At 40.6% G+C, this 21,213-nt stretch overlaps 1 protein-coding gene across 1 annotated transcript in view; it reads right to left on the bottom strand.

The window, feature by feature from the left end:
* LOC132822903 (protein-glutamine gamma-glutamyltransferase 2-like) overlaps positions 1-21,213 on the bottom strand; it is a 40,263-nt gene that overhangs the window by 12,251 nt on the left and 6,799 nt on the right. The window contains exons 3-9 of the mRNA XM_060836301.1: positions 17,132-17,368; positions 8,610-8,728; positions 7,705-7,821; positions 6,517-6,694; positions 5,372-5,507; positions 3,938-4,041; positions 2,997-3,239 (exon numbers count right to left, since the gene is read on the bottom strand). Coding sequence (XP_060692284.1) covers positions 2,997-3,239; positions 3,938-4,041; positions 5,372-5,507; positions 6,517-6,694; positions 7,705-7,821; positions 8,610-8,728; positions 17,132-17,368 — 1,134 coding nt within the window. The remainder of the gene's footprint in view (positions 1-2,996; positions 3,240-3,937; positions 4,042-5,371; positions 5,508-6,516; positions 6,695-7,704; positions 7,822-8,609; positions 8,729-17,131; positions 17,369-21,213) is intronic.

The raw sequence follows: 21,213 nt of genomic DNA on the forward strand, positions 1-21,213 counted from the left end.
ATCAATCAAATAATAATCTGCCTTCCTGTTTTTGCTACCAAAGTGAATAACCTCATGCTATACTACTTCAGCTATGCATTTGTCCACTCACTCAACTTGTCTAGTACCAAATAGGTTTGCCTACTTTTGTGATGTAGTGTATTGATAACATTTTTTTCTGACAGTTTCATAGTCAGTATCATTGACAAATTAAACAACTGACTTAAAACTGAATTCTTTACTACTTGGACCATGCACATGGATCAGCTTCTTATCATAGTTTACACCACAAATAACTGCCATTTTGTTTATTTTCCAGTTTTAAGAAAATGTGTTAGTTTGTAACCACAATAAAATCATCTATACATACTTTATACATCCTTAACTTGTGCAACAACCAATTTTGTCTTAACTTTGTGAAAATTTGCATAGATTTCCTTTAATTTCCATTAGGATTGTGGATGATACAAAAGTACGACTGAAGATAAGCAATGAGGATGACACTAATCCACAGAGGTATTTGGACAAGTTAAATGTAGGGATAAGATTTGGCAGATGAAATTTAATGTGGAGAAGGGTGAGGTTGTGCACTTTGGCAGGAAGATAGAGGAACTGAGTATAATTTGGATGAAGAGAGACTGCAGGAAGAGATTCAGGAGACATGAGCCTGAATGACAATAAGATAACATATGGGTTCAGTGGAAAATTTGGAAGGCAAATGAATTGGTAAGCCTTTATTTTAAGGGAAGTGGCTTATAAAAATAGGAATGTCATACTAAATCACTATGAGGCTCATCAGTTCATATCTGAATACTGTGTATAATTTTGATCCTTTCAATTAAAGGAAGATATTTTGGCATTTGAGGCAGTCCAGAGAAGGTTCACTAGGTTGATTCCAAAGAATTCTAATGAACAGAAATTCAATAGTTTGGGTCTGTACTCATTGGAGTATATGAGCATAAGAGGTGATCTTATTGAAGTATATAAGATTCTTAGGTGACTTCATAGAACTGCTAGAGTTTGGAAGCAAGCCATTCAGCCCTTTGAGTCTACAACAATCCTCCAAACACCATCACCCTGACCCACCTCCACTACCCCATCCTTGTAATCCTGCATTTCCCATGGCTAATCTACCTAGCCTACACATACTTGCACATTATGGGCAATTTAGCATGGTTAATCTACCTAACCTGCACATTTGTGGATTGTAGGAGGAAACCGGAGCACGAAGAGGAAACCTATACAGATATGGGAAAATGTGCAAATCCACACAGATAGTCACCTAAACAGAGGGAATTCTGTAAAATCAAAACCAATGCATGCTCAATCTCTTCAGTGACTTATTTTAGAGTATCAAAATGTTCACCATCAGATCGAGGTACCTCTTGGCTTGTTTTACCACAAATTTCTCCAGGTTTTTGAATTACAAATATTGATTTCCTCATTTTCATCAGATCCCTGGTTTCCTAATATTTCTGACATGCTTTATGTGTCGTCAATTGAGAAGACAAACAAAAAAATTCTAATATTTCTGCTAGTTTGCTATTCTACGCAGCATGAGGAGATGGGGAATTCAACATTTTGGATATAACCCTTTTTCAGAACTGGGGGTGGGTGTAAAGGGAGCAGCAGATAAAAGGGGGAGGGGTAGGGAAGTGGGGAATAAGTGAACATAGGTAGAGGGTACGGCCTAGTTGGTCGATGGGAGGAATGAATCAGATTGATAGCTGGAAGGAAGGGCTGATCAGAGGAATGGAAAGGAGAGGGTGCTGGGATGGGAGGTTATTTGAAATTGGAGAACTCAATGTTTTGTGCTCCAGACTGTAGGCTGCAGGTCTCCAATTTCAAATAACCTCCCTGCCAATGCCCCATACCCTTCCCAGGCCCTCTCCCTCACTTCCATTCCTCTGTTCAACCCTTCCTTTTAGCTAACCTACTAGATTCATTTCTCCCATCGACTAACCAGATCATACCCTCTACCTGTGTTCACCTATTCCTACCTCAGCACCTTGCTCTCCCGCCCCACCCCTCACCCATTATCTGAAGCTCCTCTTTCACTCAACCTCAACCTCGTTATATCCGAAATGTTGACTTCTCCACCTCCTGACGCTGCCTGCCTTGCTGTGTTCTTCCAGCTTCCTGCTTGTCTACCTTGGATTCCAGTTTTTTTGTCACTAACCAAGTTTGCTCTTCAGATATCATATACATATCATTTATATTTCTTGCTAATTTATTCACATATTTTATTTTGCCCCTGTTGTTCTACTATTGATCACCTTTTTGAGCTTTTAAAATGCTCACAATTTTTTGATTCTAGAGTCAGATACCAATTGTTTCTTGCAAGACTTTTTTGTACGCCAACTCGTAAATGTTAACCAGATATCTCCAATTGTTCTAGTCCCATTTGCCAGCAGTTGGTCCATATCCCTCTAAACCCTTCCTAGTCATACACCCATCCAGATTCCTTTTAAATGTTGCAATTGTACCAACTTACATCACATCTTCTGGCAGCTCATTCCATAAATTATATTCCATCTGCCACTTCTTAGCCCATTGGTCCATTTGATCAGGATCTTGTTGTAATCTAAGGTAACCAACTCCTGTACTCAACACTCTGACCAATAAAGAAAATCATACCACTATCCTAGCTACCTGAGACTCCACTTCCAAGGAACTATGAACCTGCACTCCAAGGTGTCTTTGTTCAGCAACATTCCCCAGGACCCTAATATTGAAGTGTATAAGTCCTGCTCTGATTTGCTTTCCCAAAATGCAGCATCTCACATTTATCTAAATTAGATTCCATCTGCCACATCTCAGCCCAGTGGCCCATCTGATCAAGGTCCCATTGTACTCTGAGGTAACCTTCCTTGCTGTCCAGTACACCTCCAATTTTAGTGTCATCTGCAAACTTGCTAATTATACTCACATATCCCAGCTCCTGACTACTGTTTGGAGGTTGTACATAACTACATACAATTACAGATTTTAAAAAATTTCCTTTACTATGTTCTTACCATCAGGATATTTGTAGTGGCTGGTGACGTCCTCACGTTCATTGGAACCACATTTTTTTGTGCTTATATTGTGGCCAACACGTGATCGCCGAGAATCTAATTTCATTTTCTCGCCATTTTCAAAAACTAACCAATTAACACAATTTGCATTTACTTCAGCAAAAACAAATGGGGCATCATAATTCATGTCAACCACTCCTTCTCTGATTGCCTTTACTGAAGCTGGTCCACAGCAGTAAATTCCTAAAAAGCAGGGAAAATTTGAGTCAATTATAGAAATATGATATGAAATTGCAAAGTTTTTTTTACTGTCTGCACATTGAATTAAACTTTGATACTTGGAAGTGCATTTTCCATGAACATAGATCTATCCCTTTATTAGGGATTTCAATAAATTTCAATATTTTGCAGTTTATTGAAAATGCTCCAATTCAATTACCATTTGGTGTCACAAATTCATAATCTCTCATTTTATCCCTAAATGAGCATAAAATGCTAAGACATGAACATATCTTAAACAGAGGAGCCTTATATTATCACAATATATACAAGATTAATGGGCAATCTGAATAAGATTTTTTAAGATGTTTAGAGGAATTAATAGAGTAGAGAAAAATATACCTTTTCTGATATGAATACCAAAAGAAAGTCATAATTTAGTCTAGAGCATTTAGAAGTAATGTCAGAAAGTATCTCTTCACACAAAATTGGTGCTAATCTGAGGAATTCCCTCCCCAAAACATTTTTAGTACATAATAGTAGTGAATACTGTGGAATCAAGGCAGATAGATAGAATTACATTTTAGATCAGACACAACCAAATCAAATGGCAGAATAGGCTCAAGTGCCTAAATGGTCAACCCTTGTTCCGAAGTTCCTGAAGTGTTGAACCTTCATTCATAATTCACACCGTGTTCCTTAATGCTATTTTGATTCTTTACCTTCACTTTTCTCCTGTGGTGTTGCATCCACTGCCTGCCATCCATCATAACCTGGCTGCAGGTCATTTCGTAACATCCAACATTCATTCCACACATGGAAGTTCCTGAAGCCAAATACAAAAGTGTAAGATATGATATTGTTGAAACTCTCACAGAACAAAGCTATGGTTCTTCCTAAGGAAAGACCACAAATGCTGACTGGTTCTTAGCAACAAATACTGACAGTCTCCAAGAAAACCTATGGAAGTATTAATTTATAAATTGTGACTTCCTGTAAATATTGACCCACTATAGAAAACTCCAATCCAATCAATCAGAAATGTAATTGCAGAAATTATTTATTATTAGAGAAGAACAGTAGGCTTCTACTGCAAAAACAATACATACGGTACAGAAATTTGATGATGTGATGCCTAAGTTGAGACGTCCTTTATCTAGTTTGGCAATGTTTGTTAAATATTTTGAGTTATGATTAGGGCCACTTATTTATTCCTAAGATTGCTATTCTAATTTTACCCTCTATTTGCCAAACTGACAATCTCTGGTCATTGTTCAATATCAAGCTCTAATTAATCTTAATTCCCCAAAAAAGTGATGCACAATATCCAGAAGTGTGTTTTGTTGCAGTTAACATTGAATTAATAAATTGATTACTAAATATTCCAAATAACCATTTCATATTGAAGGCAGAATTGTGGCTCAGTGGTTAGCACTACTGCCTCATAGCACTAGGGAGTCAATTATACATCAGGTGATGGTCTGTGTGGAGTTTTCACATTCTCCCTGTATCTTAATATGCTCCTCCCACAGTCCAAAGACGTGCAGGTTAGGTGGAATGGCCATGTTAAATTGCCCATAGTGTCCAAGCTTTTGTAAATTAGATGGATTAGCCATAGGAGATGCAGGGTTAGAGGGATAGATAGAGAGTTGAATCTGGGTGGGATGCTTTTCAGAGAGTTGATGTGGACTTGTTGGGCTGAATGGCCTGTTTACACACTGTAATGATTCTGTGTATGATAAGCCTTGAACTTTTAGGAAAGCATTCAAAATGCTTCTGTCAAATTTAGGTTTTTGACAGATCTACACTGCTTATATTAATACTTACATTGGCAAAAACCCTTAGGCTAATATGCCATGATTGATAAAGCTCATGTAAATACACAGCTAAAAGAATAGTCCCACAATATGGGAGGATACAAATGAATCCCCTTTAACTATCTTATTAAATACAAATTTAGAATCTCTTTCCTGTCTGCACCACTGTCAGAATACAATAAGTAACCTTTTCCAATTGTACATCAATCCATGTGAAATAAAGACTTCCTATTTAAATATGGACAATTAGACTTCTGTTTTCATGTTACAATTATTCATTCACTCCTTTTGCTAACAAGATACAGTGCAGTTTCACTATGCATTTAGTCGTTAACTCACCAAATGCTATCATCGGATTCTCCCACAGATTCTCCTTCTACGTTCCAGTATTCATCAATGGTCAAATTTGCATTAGTATCATGAGCTGAATCAAAGTTTGTGACCACACGAGTAGGAATTCCCAAGCATCTCAAAACTAAAGAATGAAAATGTAATTAATTTACATCCTTTATTTTCATTAGTGGTAAAGTAACTATCCTGTAATATTCACAACTGATTTTACTATCTTATATTTGGATGCAGATTTCGTAGGTGTGTTCAAAATTTAAATGTAAAGATTGTTCTCAATGCAAACTGTAATGTTAACACAAGATGTGTGATTCTGGCTAGCAAATTAACATGCAGTTTATAGCTAAATTGCTAAAGCTTTTCTGACCCTAACACAATGCATAATGATATCTGTTTCAATAATAGCAACCAATATAGAAGATTAAATATCATTCTTTATTGCAAAATGACTTATGCGGTCAATTAATTCTATCAGGGTGCTTTCCATTTTGACATTGGACTAGATTTAATGTTGACAATAGGACTCTTGCCCATAACATTTTAAATGAGAATCTTCACAATCACTCCTCATAATGTAGTCATCGAATTCAAAATACCACCATGGTAGACCACTTTGGCCTGATTTGACCAGCTGGAGGATGTCTTAATCTTCCTATTTCTCTTGATATAAAGGTCAGCATTTCATGAGTGTTTTTGTTCATTTTTTGGTGCTACAGTGGCACTGTTACACACCACTCCTTCAGTCTGAAATGGAACCTGTTTTTCTTACAACAACACTGCAGCCAATCTTGTGTTAGTGAATGTTCAATGGAATTTTCAGTCCTTATACTTCTAGAGTTTCTTGTGGGTTAATTGGAACTTTTATTGTTTCAACAAAAGATTAGCAAACATGCTGGAGAAGTAATGTAACTATGATGATCTTGCAATTTCTCATGATGTGCCTCTGAATTATGGTCAAGTCAGGAGAATCCAAGGATATTTCAGGCCAAAACCTTCTTCGAACATTAATGTATATCCTACAAACTTTCTGTATACAAGTATATTTGGAAATATCTATGTACATACCAACATTCACAACTGAATTTAAATTGTAAATCCTTTCTTTTAGAGGTACAGCATGTTTTATTTTTGTCTACCTGTGCAGGTGACTGCTGCAAATACCCAGCACTGCCCATAGCGAACTGGTTTGCATCCAAGCTTGTTCCATTTGCGAAGAATTTGAACACTTCCATTCCATTTCCCAGGAGGTACTCCAAAATCATATGAGCCACTCCAGTTGCCATAAATTATTCCATTGTCATCAATGCAATTCACCTGAAAGGATAACACAAGTAATTTTTATTGTGACTACTGTGTAATTACAGCAATAAAGAAGACAGCACAATTGATGGAATCAAGGCCATTTAATAGTTTGCAGCCATTTACAGAGATTGCCAATGCAACTGTTCTTTTTCTGCCATTAATACTTATTAGATTCAGCCTTTTGCAATAAATTATAGGATTAGCATTGATTGCACATTGCATCTTGATTGCTGGGGGGAGGGGGCGTGGCCATGGAGGAATCTTACTGTTCACAGGTTTGTTGTACATTTACCAAAATATTTAATTGGGTGTAATACACTTGGAATATTCTGAAGCTGTTATGTTTTGTCCCACGGTCAGTATGTCAATACTTCTTTAAGAGACATGATCATGACATTGTCACTATGATATGATGGCATGTTATGTTAGCTCATTCTAACTGAAAGCTCTGTAATCTGACATTTTAATGTATAAGGAGAAAGTGAGGTCTGCAGATGCTGGAGATCAGAGCTGAAAATGTGTTGCTGGAAAAGCGCAGCAGGTTAGGCAGCATCCAAGGAACAGGAGATTCGACGTTTCGGGCATAAGCCCTTCTTCAGGAATGGATTCCTGAAGAAGGGCTTATGCCCGAAACGTTGAATCTCCTGTTCCTTGGATGCTGCCTGACCTGCTGCGCTTTTCCAGCAAGACATTTTCAGCATTTTAATGTTTACCCAGACATTGAGGAGCTTGTGAATGTAATGTAATGTTTTGATACAAAAGTTGATTATAATAAACATCCATTGGATTTTTCAATACCACAATATTCATGTCTAGTTCCTTATGTTATGTGCAATCGTATCAGCGTTGCTGCATCCATTAAAACTTCCCAATTTAAGATAAGAAACTAATTAATACCAGCTTTAGAAAGCAAGTATTTGGAAGGGGAAAGCTTCTCATCCTTTGAACAATGTCAATTTCTGTGAATGCTGACAGCTGTATTTTTATTAGTTGCCACTGCAGAGGTCTGTGTAAGCACTTACCATAGCAGACACAATTCTGGAAACATGAACAGGACAACCTCTTTCCTTAAGTGACTCATTTAGATTGGGTGTGTTGTTCAATAATTTGATGCATATGTCCAAAATATCTTCTTCAAACTGTAAGCATATGCATGAGTCAATTGACAAACTGCATTAGAAATCATTGATAAAATTCAGTCTTCATGTTTCTCTCATTCTATAATATTTCATTCAATTATACATTTCTTCTCTATATTAAACAATCATTTATGAGCTGACCTTGATTTTGTTTCACTTCTCTGCCTGATTAAGCAAAATTTAGGTCTCCTGAAGTGATCTAATCATTTTTAGGACCTCATAATCATGAAACAGTTCATTATTGACAAACCTTTCTCTTCTATTCAAACTACAGGCTTTTAAATCCAATTCCTCAAATTACATATCATCTCAACTTCTCCTTTCAAATGTAGTGGTGCCCTACATTCTGCATTGGTTTCTTCAACAAAATCCTACAATCCTCAGTCTACTGCCGTACGTAATTCATTTAAGTGACTCTGCATCATGGTTCATGGTTTTGTGCCTGTGCTTATTGAATTAAGCTGTTTGATTACTCCACATGCAGTATCATTTAGACCAATTAGGGAAATCAGATCTTCCACTTAATGTATAGTTTTATCTCACAGCTATGTGTTTCGGATTACTTTCTGAAATCATCCCGCACAAAACAATAAAAAAAACTGGTGTAACTTTGGAATTTTATACATTGCAAAAACATTGTGTAAAACTGAATTTCACCTAGCATCAGTTGTGTAATTTGAACTAAAATGAAACGTCTCACCTACGATGCAGGTAAATGTTTAATAATGTTGCAAGATTTCACTTCAGCTGATTATTCAAAATCAGAAGTTGCCCTGATTTTCACATACCTGGCCAAAATTCCAGGAACGATCACTGATGTAATAACTGGAGCCAACATAAATAATTCCAGTTTCGTTCATCACATATTCATCTCGCTTAGCATCATTGTCCAGAAAAACCTCATCCTCTGAAAGTAGGTACAACATTGAGCAAACAATATGGGATGTATAATCAAAAGAACAATTATAGACTGGAACTGATAATGCACTGATTCCAGAGTAATGCATGAAAATTAATTGAATGCATACAAAATAGTAAGGTGACCACTCCAGTGCAAAAAGCTGAAGTAGTGGTATATATTTTCAGCCAGAAACACTCAGGGTATAATCATTTCAATGTTCACCAGAGGTCCCAGGCATCAGAGACACCAATCTTTAAATAGTTCATTTCACTCCATGTGGCATCAAGAAAGGTTACATATACTGCCTAGAGCAAAGGCTATGGTTCCTGACAACATTCTGGTATTAGTGCTGAAGACCTGAGCTCTAAAACAATCTGCACCTTGGGAAAAACTGCTCAGTTCAGCTTCATCAATAAGCTATTAAACATCAGTAAAGTGATGGGAGATGTTTTTGACAATGATGTGCACTCAGCAACAACCTACTCATTGATGCTGAATTTGTGCTTCGGCAAAGCCTTACATTTTCAAACTTTATTGTTGCAAACATGGAAAAGGTAGAGCTGGATTCCTGATATTAGTTACATCCCTTGATACCAAGGCAGTATTTGACTGGTCATGATGTCAAGGCAGCTGGCAAAATTGCCGTCATTAGGAATCTGAGACAAAAATCTTCACTGGCTGAAGTCAATCCTACCATAAAGGAGACTGGCTTTGAAAACCATCTCATCTCAGGCTTTTTGCTGCAGGAGTTCATCAGAGTCAAATCCTGGTCCAACTTCACCTGTCTCATTGACGATTATTCTATTATATAGTATGGAAACAGATCCTTTGATCCAACTCATTCATGCCCTCTAGTGTTGGTCACTCCTACCCAAGGGAAAAAGACTTTCGCTATTCACCTTATCTATGCCCTTTATGATGAGCATGAATTTGGAGAGATAAGGACTGAGTAGGGATAGCCAGCATGGCTTTCTGCATGGGAACTCATGTCTCACAAATTTGATTGCGTTTGTTTTTGAAATGTGACCAATAAGATAGATGAGGGCAGAGCAGTAGACATTTTAGATTTGGTACCTCGGTAATGAACCGGGACAAGTGATGGGCTTGTTAGTGGGTGAGCATTTTGGTGATGGTGACCACAATTCTGTGACTTTCACCTTGGTTATGGAGAGAGACAGGTGCGTGCAACAGGGTAGGTTTTACAATTGGGGGAAGGGTAAATACGATACTGCAAGACAGGATCTGAGGAGCATAAGTTGGGAGCTTAGGCTGTCAGGGAAGGATGTCATTGAAATGTGGAACCTTTTCAAGGAACAGATACGACGTGTCCTTGATATGTATGTACCTATCAGGCAGGAAAGAGATGGTCATGTGAGGGAACCTTGGTTGACGAGGGGGGTTGAATGTCTATTAAAGAGGAAGAAGGAGGCTTAAGGTTGAGGAAACAAGGTTCAGACACAGCAATGGAGGGATACAGGATAGCTAGGAGGGAGCTGAAGAAAGTGATTAGGAGAGCTAAGAGAGGGCATGAAAAATCTTTGGTAGGTAGGATCAAGGATAACCCCATGGCCTTTTATGCGTATGTGAGAAACATGAGAATGATGAGAACGAGGGTAGGTCCGATCAAGGACAGTAGTGGGAGACTGTGTATTGAGTCGGAAGAGATAGGAGAGGTCTTGAATGAGTACTTTTCTTCAGTATTTACAAATGAGAGGGATCGTACTGTTGAAGAGGAGAGTATGAAACGGACTGGTAAGCTAGAGGAGATACTTAGAACATAGAACATAGAACATAGAAAGATACAGCGCAGTACAGGCCCTTCAGCCCTCGATGTTGCGCCGACCGAATCCTACCTAACCTACACTAGCCCAATAAGTTCCAAATGCCTATCCAATGCCCGCTTAAATGACCATAAAGAAGGAGAGTTCACCACTGCTACTGGCAGGGCATTCCATGAACTCACAACCCGCTGTGTAAAGAATCTACCCCTAACATCTGTCCTATACCTACCACCCCTTAATTTAAAGCTGTGTCCCCTAGTAACACCTGACTCCATTAGCGGTAAAAGGTTCTCAGTGTCTACCCTATCTAAACCCCTAATCATCTTATACACCTCTATCAAATCTCCCCTAAACCTTCTCTTCTCCAATGAGAACAGCCCCAAGTGCCTCAGCCTTTCCTCATAAGATTTTCCTACCATTCCAGGCAACATCCTGGTAAACCTCCTCTGCACTCGTTCCAATGCCTCCACATCCTTCCTATAGTATGGTGACCAAAACTGCACACAGTACTCCAGATGAGGCCGCACCAGAGTCTTATACAACTGCAACATGACCTCAGGACTCCGGAACTCAATTCCTCTACCAATAAAGCCCAGTACACCATATGCCTTCCTCACAGCACTATTTACCTGGGTGGCAACTTTCAGAGATCTGTGTACATGGACACCAAGATCCCTCTGCTCATCCACACTACCAAGTAGCCTACCATTAGCCCAGTAATCCATCTTCTTGTTACTCCTACCAAAGTGAATGACTTCACACTTAGCTACATTGAATTCCATTTGCCACATTTCTGCCCAGCTCTGCAACTTATCTATATCCCGCTGTAACCTACCACTTCCTTCCTCACTATCCACAACTCCACCGACTTTTGTGTCATCTGCAAACTTGCTTACCCAGCTTTCAAGCCCTTCCTCTAGATCATTTATAAAGATAACAAAAAGCAATGGTCCCAAAACAGATCCTTGTGGTACACCACTAGTAACTGCACTCCAAGATGAACATAGTCCATCAACTACTACCCTCTGTCTCCTTCCAGCCAGCCAATTCCTAATCCAAACCTCTAATGTATCCTCAATGCCATACCTCCGTAGTTTTAGCATTAGCCTACCATGGGGAACCTTATCGAACGCCTTACTAAAATCCATATACACAACATCTACTGCTTTACCCTCGTCCACTTCCTTAGTCACCTTCTCAAAGAACTCAATAAGGTTTGTGAGGCACGACCTGCCCTCCACAAAACCATGCTGGCTATCCTTGATCACGTTATTCCTATCCAGAAGGAATCCAGAAGGTTGTTAGGAAGGAAGATGTGATGGGCATTTTGAAAAACTTGAGGATAGACAAGTCCCCTGGGCCTAATGGGATATATCCTAGGATTATGTGGGAAGCAAGAGAGGAAATTGCAGAGCCGTTGGCAAAGATCTTTTCGTCTTCACTGTCAATGGGGGTGGTACCAGGGGACTGGAGAGTGGCAAATAGAACATAGAACATAGAAAAATACAGCGCAGTACAGGCCCTTTGGCCCTCGATGTTGCGCCGACCAAAGCCTACCTAACCTAAACTAGCCCAATAACCTCCATATGCTTATCCAATGCCCGCTTAAATGACCATAAAGAGTCCACCACTGATACTAGCAGGGCATTCCATGAACTCACAACCCGCTGAGTAAAGAATCTACCCCTAACATCTGTCCTATATCTACCACCCCTTAATTTAAAGCTGTGTCCCCTAGTAACAGCTATCTCCATTAGCGGAAAAAGGTTCTCACTGTCAACCCTATCTAAACCCCTAATCATCTTGTACACCTCTATCAAATCTCCCTAAACCTTCTTTTCTCCAATGAGAACAGCCCCAAGTGCCTCAGCCTTTCCTCATACGATCTTCCTACCATGCCAGGCAACATCCTGGTAAACTTCCTCTGCACTCGTTCCAATGCCTCCACGTCCTTCCTATAGTATGGCGACCAAAACTGCACACAATACTCCAGATGAGGCCGCACCAGAGTCTTATACAACTGCAACATGACCTCAGGACTCCGGAACTCAATTCCTCTACCAATAAAGCCCAGTACACCATATGCCTTCTTCACAGCACTATTTATCTGGGTGGCAACTTTCAGAGATCTGTGTACATGGACACCAAGATCCCTCTGCTCATCCACACTACCAAGCAGCCTACCATTAGCCCAGTAATCCATCTTCTTGTTACTCCTACCAAAGTGAATGACTTCACACTTAGCTACATTGAACTCCATTTGCCACCTTTCTGCCCAGCTCTGCAACTTATCTATATCCCGCTGTAACCTGCCACATCCTTCTTCGCTGTCCACAACTCCACCGACTTTCGTGTCATCCGCAAACTTGCTCACCCAGCTTTCAAGCCCCTCCTCTAGATCATTTATAAAAATGACAAGCAACAATGGTCCCAAAACAGATCCTTGTGGAACACTGCTGGTAACTGCACTCCAAGATGAACCTATACCGTCAATTACTACCCTCTGTCTCCTTCCAGCAAGACAATTCCTAATCCAAACCTCTAATGCACCCTCAATGCCATACCTCCGTTGTTTTTGCATTAGCCTACCATGGGGTACCTTATTGAACGCCTTGCTAAAATCCATATACACCACATCTACTGCTTTACTCTCATCCACTTCCTTGGTCACCTTCTCAAAGAACTCAAGAAGGTTTGTGAGGCACGACCTGCCCTTCACAAAACCATGCTGACTATCCTTGATCACATTATTCCTATCCAGATGTTCATAAATCCTATCCCTTACAAATCTCTCTAAGACTTTGCCCACAACAGAAGTGAGACTCACTGGCCTATAGTTACTCGGGCTATCCCTACTCCCCTTCTTGAACAAGGGGACCACATTCACTATCCTCCAGTCTTCTGGCACTATTCCCGTAGACAATGACGACATAAAAATCAAGGCCAATGGCTCCGCTATCTCCTCCCTAGCTTCCCAGAGGATCCTAGGATAAATGCCATCAGGCCCAGGGGACTTATCTATTTTCATCTTTTCCAGTATTCCCCAGACCTCTTCCCTACATACCTCAAGGTCATCCATTCTAATCACTTGTGACTCAATATTCACATCAGCAACAGTGTCCTGTTCCTGAGTGAATACTGATGAAAAGTATTGATTTAGTGTCTCTCCAATCTCCTCCGCCTCCACGCACAACTTCCCACTACTATCCTTGACTGGACCGATACCTACCCTAGTCATCCTTTTATTCCTGACATACCTATAGAAAGCCTTTGGGTTTTCCCTAATCCTACCAACTAAGGACTTTTCATGTCCCCTTCTCGCTGCTCTTAGCTCTCTCTTTAGATCCTTCCTGGCTACCTTATAACTCTCAATCGCCCCAACTGAACCTTCACGCCTCATCTTTACATAGGCCGCCCTCTTCCCTTTCACAAGGGATTCCAATTCCTTATTAAACCACGGCTCCCTCACAAGACCCTTTATTCCCTGCCTGACTGGTACATACTTATCAAGGACACCCAATAGCTGTTCCTTGAACAATCTCCACATATAATTTGTGTTCTTCCCTTGAAGCCTATTTTTCCAATCCATGCATCCTAAGTCATGCCTCACCACATCATAATTTCCCTGCCCCCAGCTATAACTCTTGCCCTGCAGTGCAGACTTATCCCTCTCCATCACTAGAGTAAAAGTCACCGAGTTGTGGTCACTGTCCCCGAAGTGATCACCTACCTCCAAGTCTAACACCTGGCCTGGTTCATTACCTAGAACCAAATCCAGTATAGCCTCACCTCTTGTTGGCCTGTCTACATATTGTGTCAGGAAACCCTCCTGCACACATTGGACAAACACCGACCCATCTAACAAACTCGAGTTATAGCTTTCCCAGTCAATATCTGGGAAGTTAAAGTCCCCCATAACAACCACCCTGCTACTTTCACTCTTCTCCTGAATCATCCTTGCAATACTTTCCTCTACTTCTCTCGGACTATTAGGAGGCCTGTAGAAAACTCCTAACAGGGTGACCTCACCTTTCCTATTTCTAACCTCAAATGTTGTCCCCCTGTTCAAAAAAGGGAATAGGGATAACCCCGGGAATTACAGGCCAGTTGGTCTTACTTCGGTGGTAGGCAAAGTAATGGAAAGGGTACTGAGGGATAAGATTTATGAGTATCTGGAAAGGCACTGCTTGATTAGGGACAGCCAGCACAGATTTGTGAGGGGTAGGTCTTGCCTTACAAGTCTTATTGAATTCTTTGAGGAGGTGACCAAGCATGTGGATGAGGGTAGAGCAGTGGATGTAGTGTACATGGATTTTAGTAAGGCATTTGATAAGTTTCCTCATGGTAGGCTTATGCGGAAAGCCAGGAGGCATGGGATAGAGGGAAATTTGGCCAGTTGGATAGAGAACTGGCCAACTGGTCGAAGTCAGAGAGTGGTGATAGATGGTAAATATTCAGCCTGGAGTCCAGTTACAAGTGGAGTTCTGCAGGGATCAGTTCTGGGTCCTCTGCTGTTTGTAATTTTTATGAATGACTTGGATGAGGGAGTCGAACGGTGGGTCAGTAAATTTGCAGACAATATGAAGATTGGTGGAGTTGTGGATAGTGAGGAGGGCTGTTGTCAGCTGCAAAGGGACTTAGATATGATGCAGAGCTGGGTTGAGGAGTGGCAAATGGAATTCAACCCTGTCAAGTGTGAGGTTGTCCATTTTGGAAGGACAAATAAGAATGCGGAATACAGGGTTAACGGTAGGGTTCTTAGTAAGGTGGAGGAGCAGAGGGATCTTGGGATCTATGTTCATAGCTCTTTGAAAGTTGCCATTCAGGTGGATAGAGCTTCTAAGAAGGCCTATGGTGTATTAAAGTTCATTAGCAGAGGGATTGAATTCAAGAGTCGTGAGGTGATGTTGCAGCTTGTACAGGACCTTGGTAAGGCCACATTTGGAGTACTGTGTGCAGTTCTGGTCACCTTACTTTAGGAAAGATGTGGAAGCTTTGGAGAGGGTGCAGAGGAGATTTACCAAGCTGTTGCCTGAAATGGAGAATAGGTCGTACGAGGATAGGTTGAGAGTGCTAGGCCTTTTCTCATTGGAACGGTGAAGGATGAGGGGTGACTTGATAGAGGTTTATAAGATGATCAGGGGAATAGATAGAGTAGACAATCAGAGACTTTTTCCCAGGGTACAACAGAGTGTTACAAGGGGACATAAATTTAAGGTGAAGGGTGGAAGTATAGGGGAGATGTCAGGGGTAGGTTCTTTACCCAGAGAGTGGTTGGGGCATGGAATGCACTGCCTGTGGGAGTGGCAGAGTCAGAATCATTGGTGACCTTTAAGCGGCAATTGGATAGGTACATGGATAGGTGCTTAAACTAGGACAAATGTTCGGCACAACATCATGGGCCGAAGGGCCTGTTCTGTGCTGTATTGTTCTATGTTCTATGTTCTATGTTCTACGTTCTATGTTCTATGTTCTACATTTAATAAGGCGTGAGACAAATTTCCACAGAGTAAACTGGTTGGTAACATTAGATCACATGGGATCCAGGGAGAGCTTGTCAGTTTGATATAAAATTGACTTGACAGTAGGCGACTGAGGATGTTGGTGGAGGGTTGTTTTTCAGAGTGGATGCCTTTAACCAATAGTGTCTGGCAGGGATCGATGTTTGGTCCACTGTTGCCTGTTATTTATATAAACTGTTTGGATGAGAATATAAGAAGCATGATTAGTAAGTTTGTGGATAACACCAAAATAAGTAATATGTGGACAGTGAAGAGGTTATCTAAGAGTACAATGGATCTTGGTCAAGTGGACCAATGAGACGAAAGGTGGCAAATATAGTTTAAATAAATGCAAAGTGTTGCATTTTGGTAAGACGGACAAGGGCAGGGCATACATTGTTAATGGTAGGTTCCTAAGGAGTGTTACTAAACAGAAAGACACAGGGGCTCAGGTATATAGTTCCTTGAAAGCTGCATCACAGGTAGACAGAGTTGTAAAGAAGACATTCGGCACGCTTGCCTTTTTTGCTCAGACCATAGTGTAGAGAAGTTGAAACATCATGTTGAGGTTATACAAGGTTAAGCCGCTTTTGGAGTACTGTGCACAGTTCTGGTTGTTCTGCTTTAGAAAGGATATTATTAAATTGGAGAGGGCTCAGAAAAGATTTACAAGGATGTTACTTGGCCTGGAGGATTTGTGATATAAGGAGAAGTTGGATAGGTTGGGACATGTTTCATTGGAGGTTGAGGAGATGCAGTGCTATAACTCACCAAGTTTTCTTTGACCACTCCTGCCAACCTTGTGATACCTACCAAAGGAGTTAAAGGGACTCAGAAATCTCAGCATATGCATTTCTTCCAAGACTCACTAGAGTATATTACATATTGCTGTTCACTCACTGTCACTGGAGGAAAACTTCTAGAGCATTTTCACAAGTCATATTGTGGATGTACCTTCATCAAAAGAACTGCAATGGTTCAAGAAGGTGAGGAACCACCACATTCTCAATGTCAATAAGAGATAGGCAATGACATTTAGTCTTGTCAGTGATTCCCACATCCCACAAATGAACATACCAAATATGGTAACTATTGGTAGAAATACTGTTCCTTAAAAGAAATTGTACCTGCACACCAAGGGTTGAACAGCACAACGAAATTTCCAAGGTAGTACTGCACATCCTGATAACAATGCTGCAGTGTGAAATGATAGTAACCAATCTTGGCTTTTGGTGATGGTGATATGGTTAGGTGCAATTCACTGCTGGTGGACGAGGAAATAATGCCACTCCATCTCTTCGCATTTATTGAATCTGTTAATGGAACTTCTATTTTAGTTCCATTTGATTTCTGAGGTTCTGAACCTAAATCAAGACAAACACAGTTAAACGAGTAACAAGAAGAATTTATTTTTAACCAAGCTATCATATTAATCATATAATTTGATTCCCATCTTTGTTTTTTTAAAAATCTCCATGCTCTTGTATTTTCTTCAGCACCACGAACCTCCAAGATATGCCCTCACTTGAGAATTCCCTTCTTAAATTTTCTTCTTCACTTTCCTCTGTTCAAATGCTCCATAAAAATTAAATTCTTTAAGCAGGTTTTTGGTCATCTGCCTAATATCTCATTATGTAGCTTAATATCAAATCTTGCTTTAGAAAGGCTCATGATAAACATCTTGGAATGTTTTATTATGTTGTACATGATATGGAGGAGCTAGTGTTGGACTGGGGTGTACAAAGTTAAAAATCACTCAAACTTTAGTTAAAAATCACACAACACCAGGTTCTACTCCAGCAGGTTCAATTGGGAGCATTAGCTTTCGGAGCACTGCACCTTCATCGGGGAGCTGTGGAGCCTGATGAAGGAGCTACTCCAGAGCTATAACCTGGTGTTGTGTGATTTTTAACTTTACTATTTTGAAGGTATTGCATAAATATTAATTATTCTTGTTGTTATATTTTATGATAAATTGTCTTGCTTTATGGGTTCAGAAACTGGTTTCTAATTCAATATAGCACTGTAGTCCTCTTACGTTTCATTAGCTGCTTTTTTGTGATATATCCTCTATACAACTTTGGCCTCAGTGCAAAAAGGTTACTACATTGTATCAACTCTGTTGTATAAACCTAGAGTCAGGTCTCTCAACTTACTCTGAAGTGATGTTGTCAAATAAAATTATTCTGGATTAGTGGTGCTGGAAGAGCACAGCACTTCAGGTGGCATCCGAGGAGCAGTAAAATCAATGTTTCGGGCAAAAGCCCTTCATCAGGAATACAAGCAGGAGCTGAACGGTGGAGGGATAAGTGAGAGGAGGGTGGGGATGGGGAGAAAGTAGCATAGAGAACAATAGGTGAGATGGGGAGGGAATGAAGGTGATAGTTCGGGCTGGGGGGGGGTGGTTGAGTGGATAGGTAGAAAAGATGTTCCCTAAAGCGCTCTGCTAGGAATGTATTCAGTCTCCCCAATGTAGAGGAGACTGCATCGGGAGCAACGGATACAATAAATGATATTGGTGGATATGCAGATAAACCTTTGATGGATGTGGAAGGCTCCTTTAGGGCCTTGGATGGAGGTGAGGGAGGAGGTGTGGACGCAGGTTTTGCAACTCCTGTGGTAGCAGGGGAAGGTGCCAGGATGGGAGGGTGGATTGCAGGGGAGCGTGGACCTGACCAGGTAGTCACAAAGGGAACAGTCTTTGCAGAAGGCGGAAAGGGGTGGGGAGGGAAATATATCCCTGGTGGTGGGGTCTGTTTGGAGTTGGCAGAAATTCGGCAGATGATTTGGTTTATGCGAAGGTTGGTAGGGTGGAAGGTGAGCACCACGGGCGTTCTGAACAATCCTTGTTATGGTTGGAGGGGTGTGGTCTGAGGGCAGAGGTGAGGGATGTGGACGAGATGCGTTGGAGGGCATCTTTAACCACGTGGGAAGGGAAATTGCAGTCTCTAAAGAAGAAGGCCATCTGGTGTGTTCTGTGGTGGAACTGATCCTCCTGGGAGCAGATAAGGCCGAGGCAGAGGAATTGGGATTACAAGATGGCATTTTTGCAAGAGGTAGGATGGGAAGAGGTGTAATCCAGGTAGCTGCGGGAGTCGGCGAGACTGGACGCCTCCTAGCAGAACACTTTAGGGAACATCTCTGGGACACCCACACCAATCAACCACACTGCCCTGTGGCCCAACATTTCAACTCCCCCTCCCACTCTGCCGAGGATATGGAGGTCCTGGGCCTCCTTCATCGCTGCTCCCTCACCACCAGTCGTCTGGAGGAAGATCGCCTCATCTTCCGCCTCGGAACACTTCAACCCCAGGGCATCAATGTGAACTTCAACAGTTTCCTCATTTCCCCTTTCCCCACCTCACTCTAGTTCCAAACTTCCAGCTCAGCACTATTCCCATGACTTGTCCTACCTGCCTATCTTCTTTTTCACCTATCCAATCCACCCTGCCCTGACCTATTATCTTCATCCCCTCCCCCACTATTGTATTCTATGCTACTTTGTCCCCAACCCCACCCTCCTCTCACTTATCTCTCCACCCTTCAGGCTCTCTGCCTTTATTCCTGATGAAGGGCTTTTTCCCGAAACGTCGATTTTACTGCTCCTTGGATGCTGCCTGAACTGCTGTGCTCTTCCAGCACCACTAATCCAGAATCTGGTTTCCAGCATCTGCAGTCATTGTTTTTACCTAAATAAAAATTATTGTTTACCTACTGCATGCCAATGGTGGCTAAAGCTGTTTTATTTGAAAGCATTTGTAGATATGCAGGTGAAAAAAAACTTGTGTGAGTATGAACTTCACAAATCATTCAGTAATTAAGAAAGTAAAGCACTCCCACCCTTATGTCTTATCAATAGAAGGTTAAAGTTTAAACATGCATTCATCTTCTCAACATGAGCACAAAAATTCATGTGTCCAAAAACCAACACTGTTACGTCTGGAATTAAGTATTGATTTATTAATTAGAAATGAAAATTCACTATATTTGGCTCTTCAATTCTCCACATCTGATTTGTACTGAATATATTGTTAAAAACTGCTCTAAAGTAATATTGTTTATACCTTGAATCTCCCTCAGGTGGCAGTCTAACACCATATTTATTCAATGTTTTTCATTAAACAATTCTGGATCCTCACAGATACTTTCTGCACCCACCGTCAATAAGTTTTAAATATTTAGATAGTGCAGATATAGATCCTCCATTTGAAATTCAGGCAAAGGGGTTCTGTATATATGTGTTCGCATATATATGAATTCTTTGCTGGGAACAAAGAAGGTTTCTGTCAAATTGAGACCCAAATTGCAGCTACCAGTCTCAAAATTCTAATGCTCTGTAAGTACACCTTACTGAGGGAAGTGAGAGACTTTGTCTCTCAGCACTGACTTGACATCAATACACAAACCAAACCATGGCATGACACAACCATGCTTGAATGACATTCGTTAAAGAAAGGATCAAGGTGCAGGGGCAGAAGAATGAAGGGGCTCTAGGAGGTAAATCCAGAGCATCCTTCATCAGGTGAAGTCTTGTCACTTCACCTAACGAAGAGCAGTGCTCTGAAAGCTTGTGACTTCAAGTAAACATTTTGGGCTATAACTTGATGTCATGTGACTTCTGACCTAAGACAACCTTGACTGATCTGATATGCTCTTAACTCAATCTTGATGTCTGTCCCCATTACTTTGATTCCTATGTCAATCAAAAACTTGTTAAGTTCAATTGTGAACGTAATCAATAAGCCAGCATCTACTGGTCTCTGCAGAAGAGACTTCCAAAGACTCATGAGCCTCCTGGAGAAATAATCTCTTCTCATTTATATTTTGAATGAGCAATCTCTTGTTTTGAAAATCTTAGTTCTGGATTCCCTATGACTCAAGCACCCTGTCAAGCCACCTCGGAATTTGATTTGTTTCAGTATAATCAGCTCTCATTGTTCTAAATTCAAATCAAATGATCTGCTCATAAGAAACCACCTTCATCCTAGGAGTCAGCATTGAATTGATTGCCTCAGGAAAATACTTCTTCAAGAAAGAAAATTGAAACTGCACATAGTACTGTAAGTGTGTTCTCAAACAGCCTACAATGTTGGAACAAGATTTTCCACTTCTATATACCATCCCACTTACTATAAAGGCAAACTTTCCATTTACCTTCTGAATTACTTGCTGTATCTGCATAAGTTGTTCTTCAATTGATATACAAGGA

The sequence above is a fragment of the Hemiscyllium ocellatum genome, chromosome 15 (assembly GCF_020745735.1).
Source record: "Hemiscyllium ocellatum isolate sHemOce1 chromosome 15, sHemOce1.pat.X.cur, whole genome shotgun sequence".
Classification (NCBI taxonomy): domain Eukaryota; kingdom Metazoa; phylum Chordata; class Chondrichthyes; order Orectolobiformes; family Hemiscylliidae; genus Hemiscyllium; species Hemiscyllium ocellatum.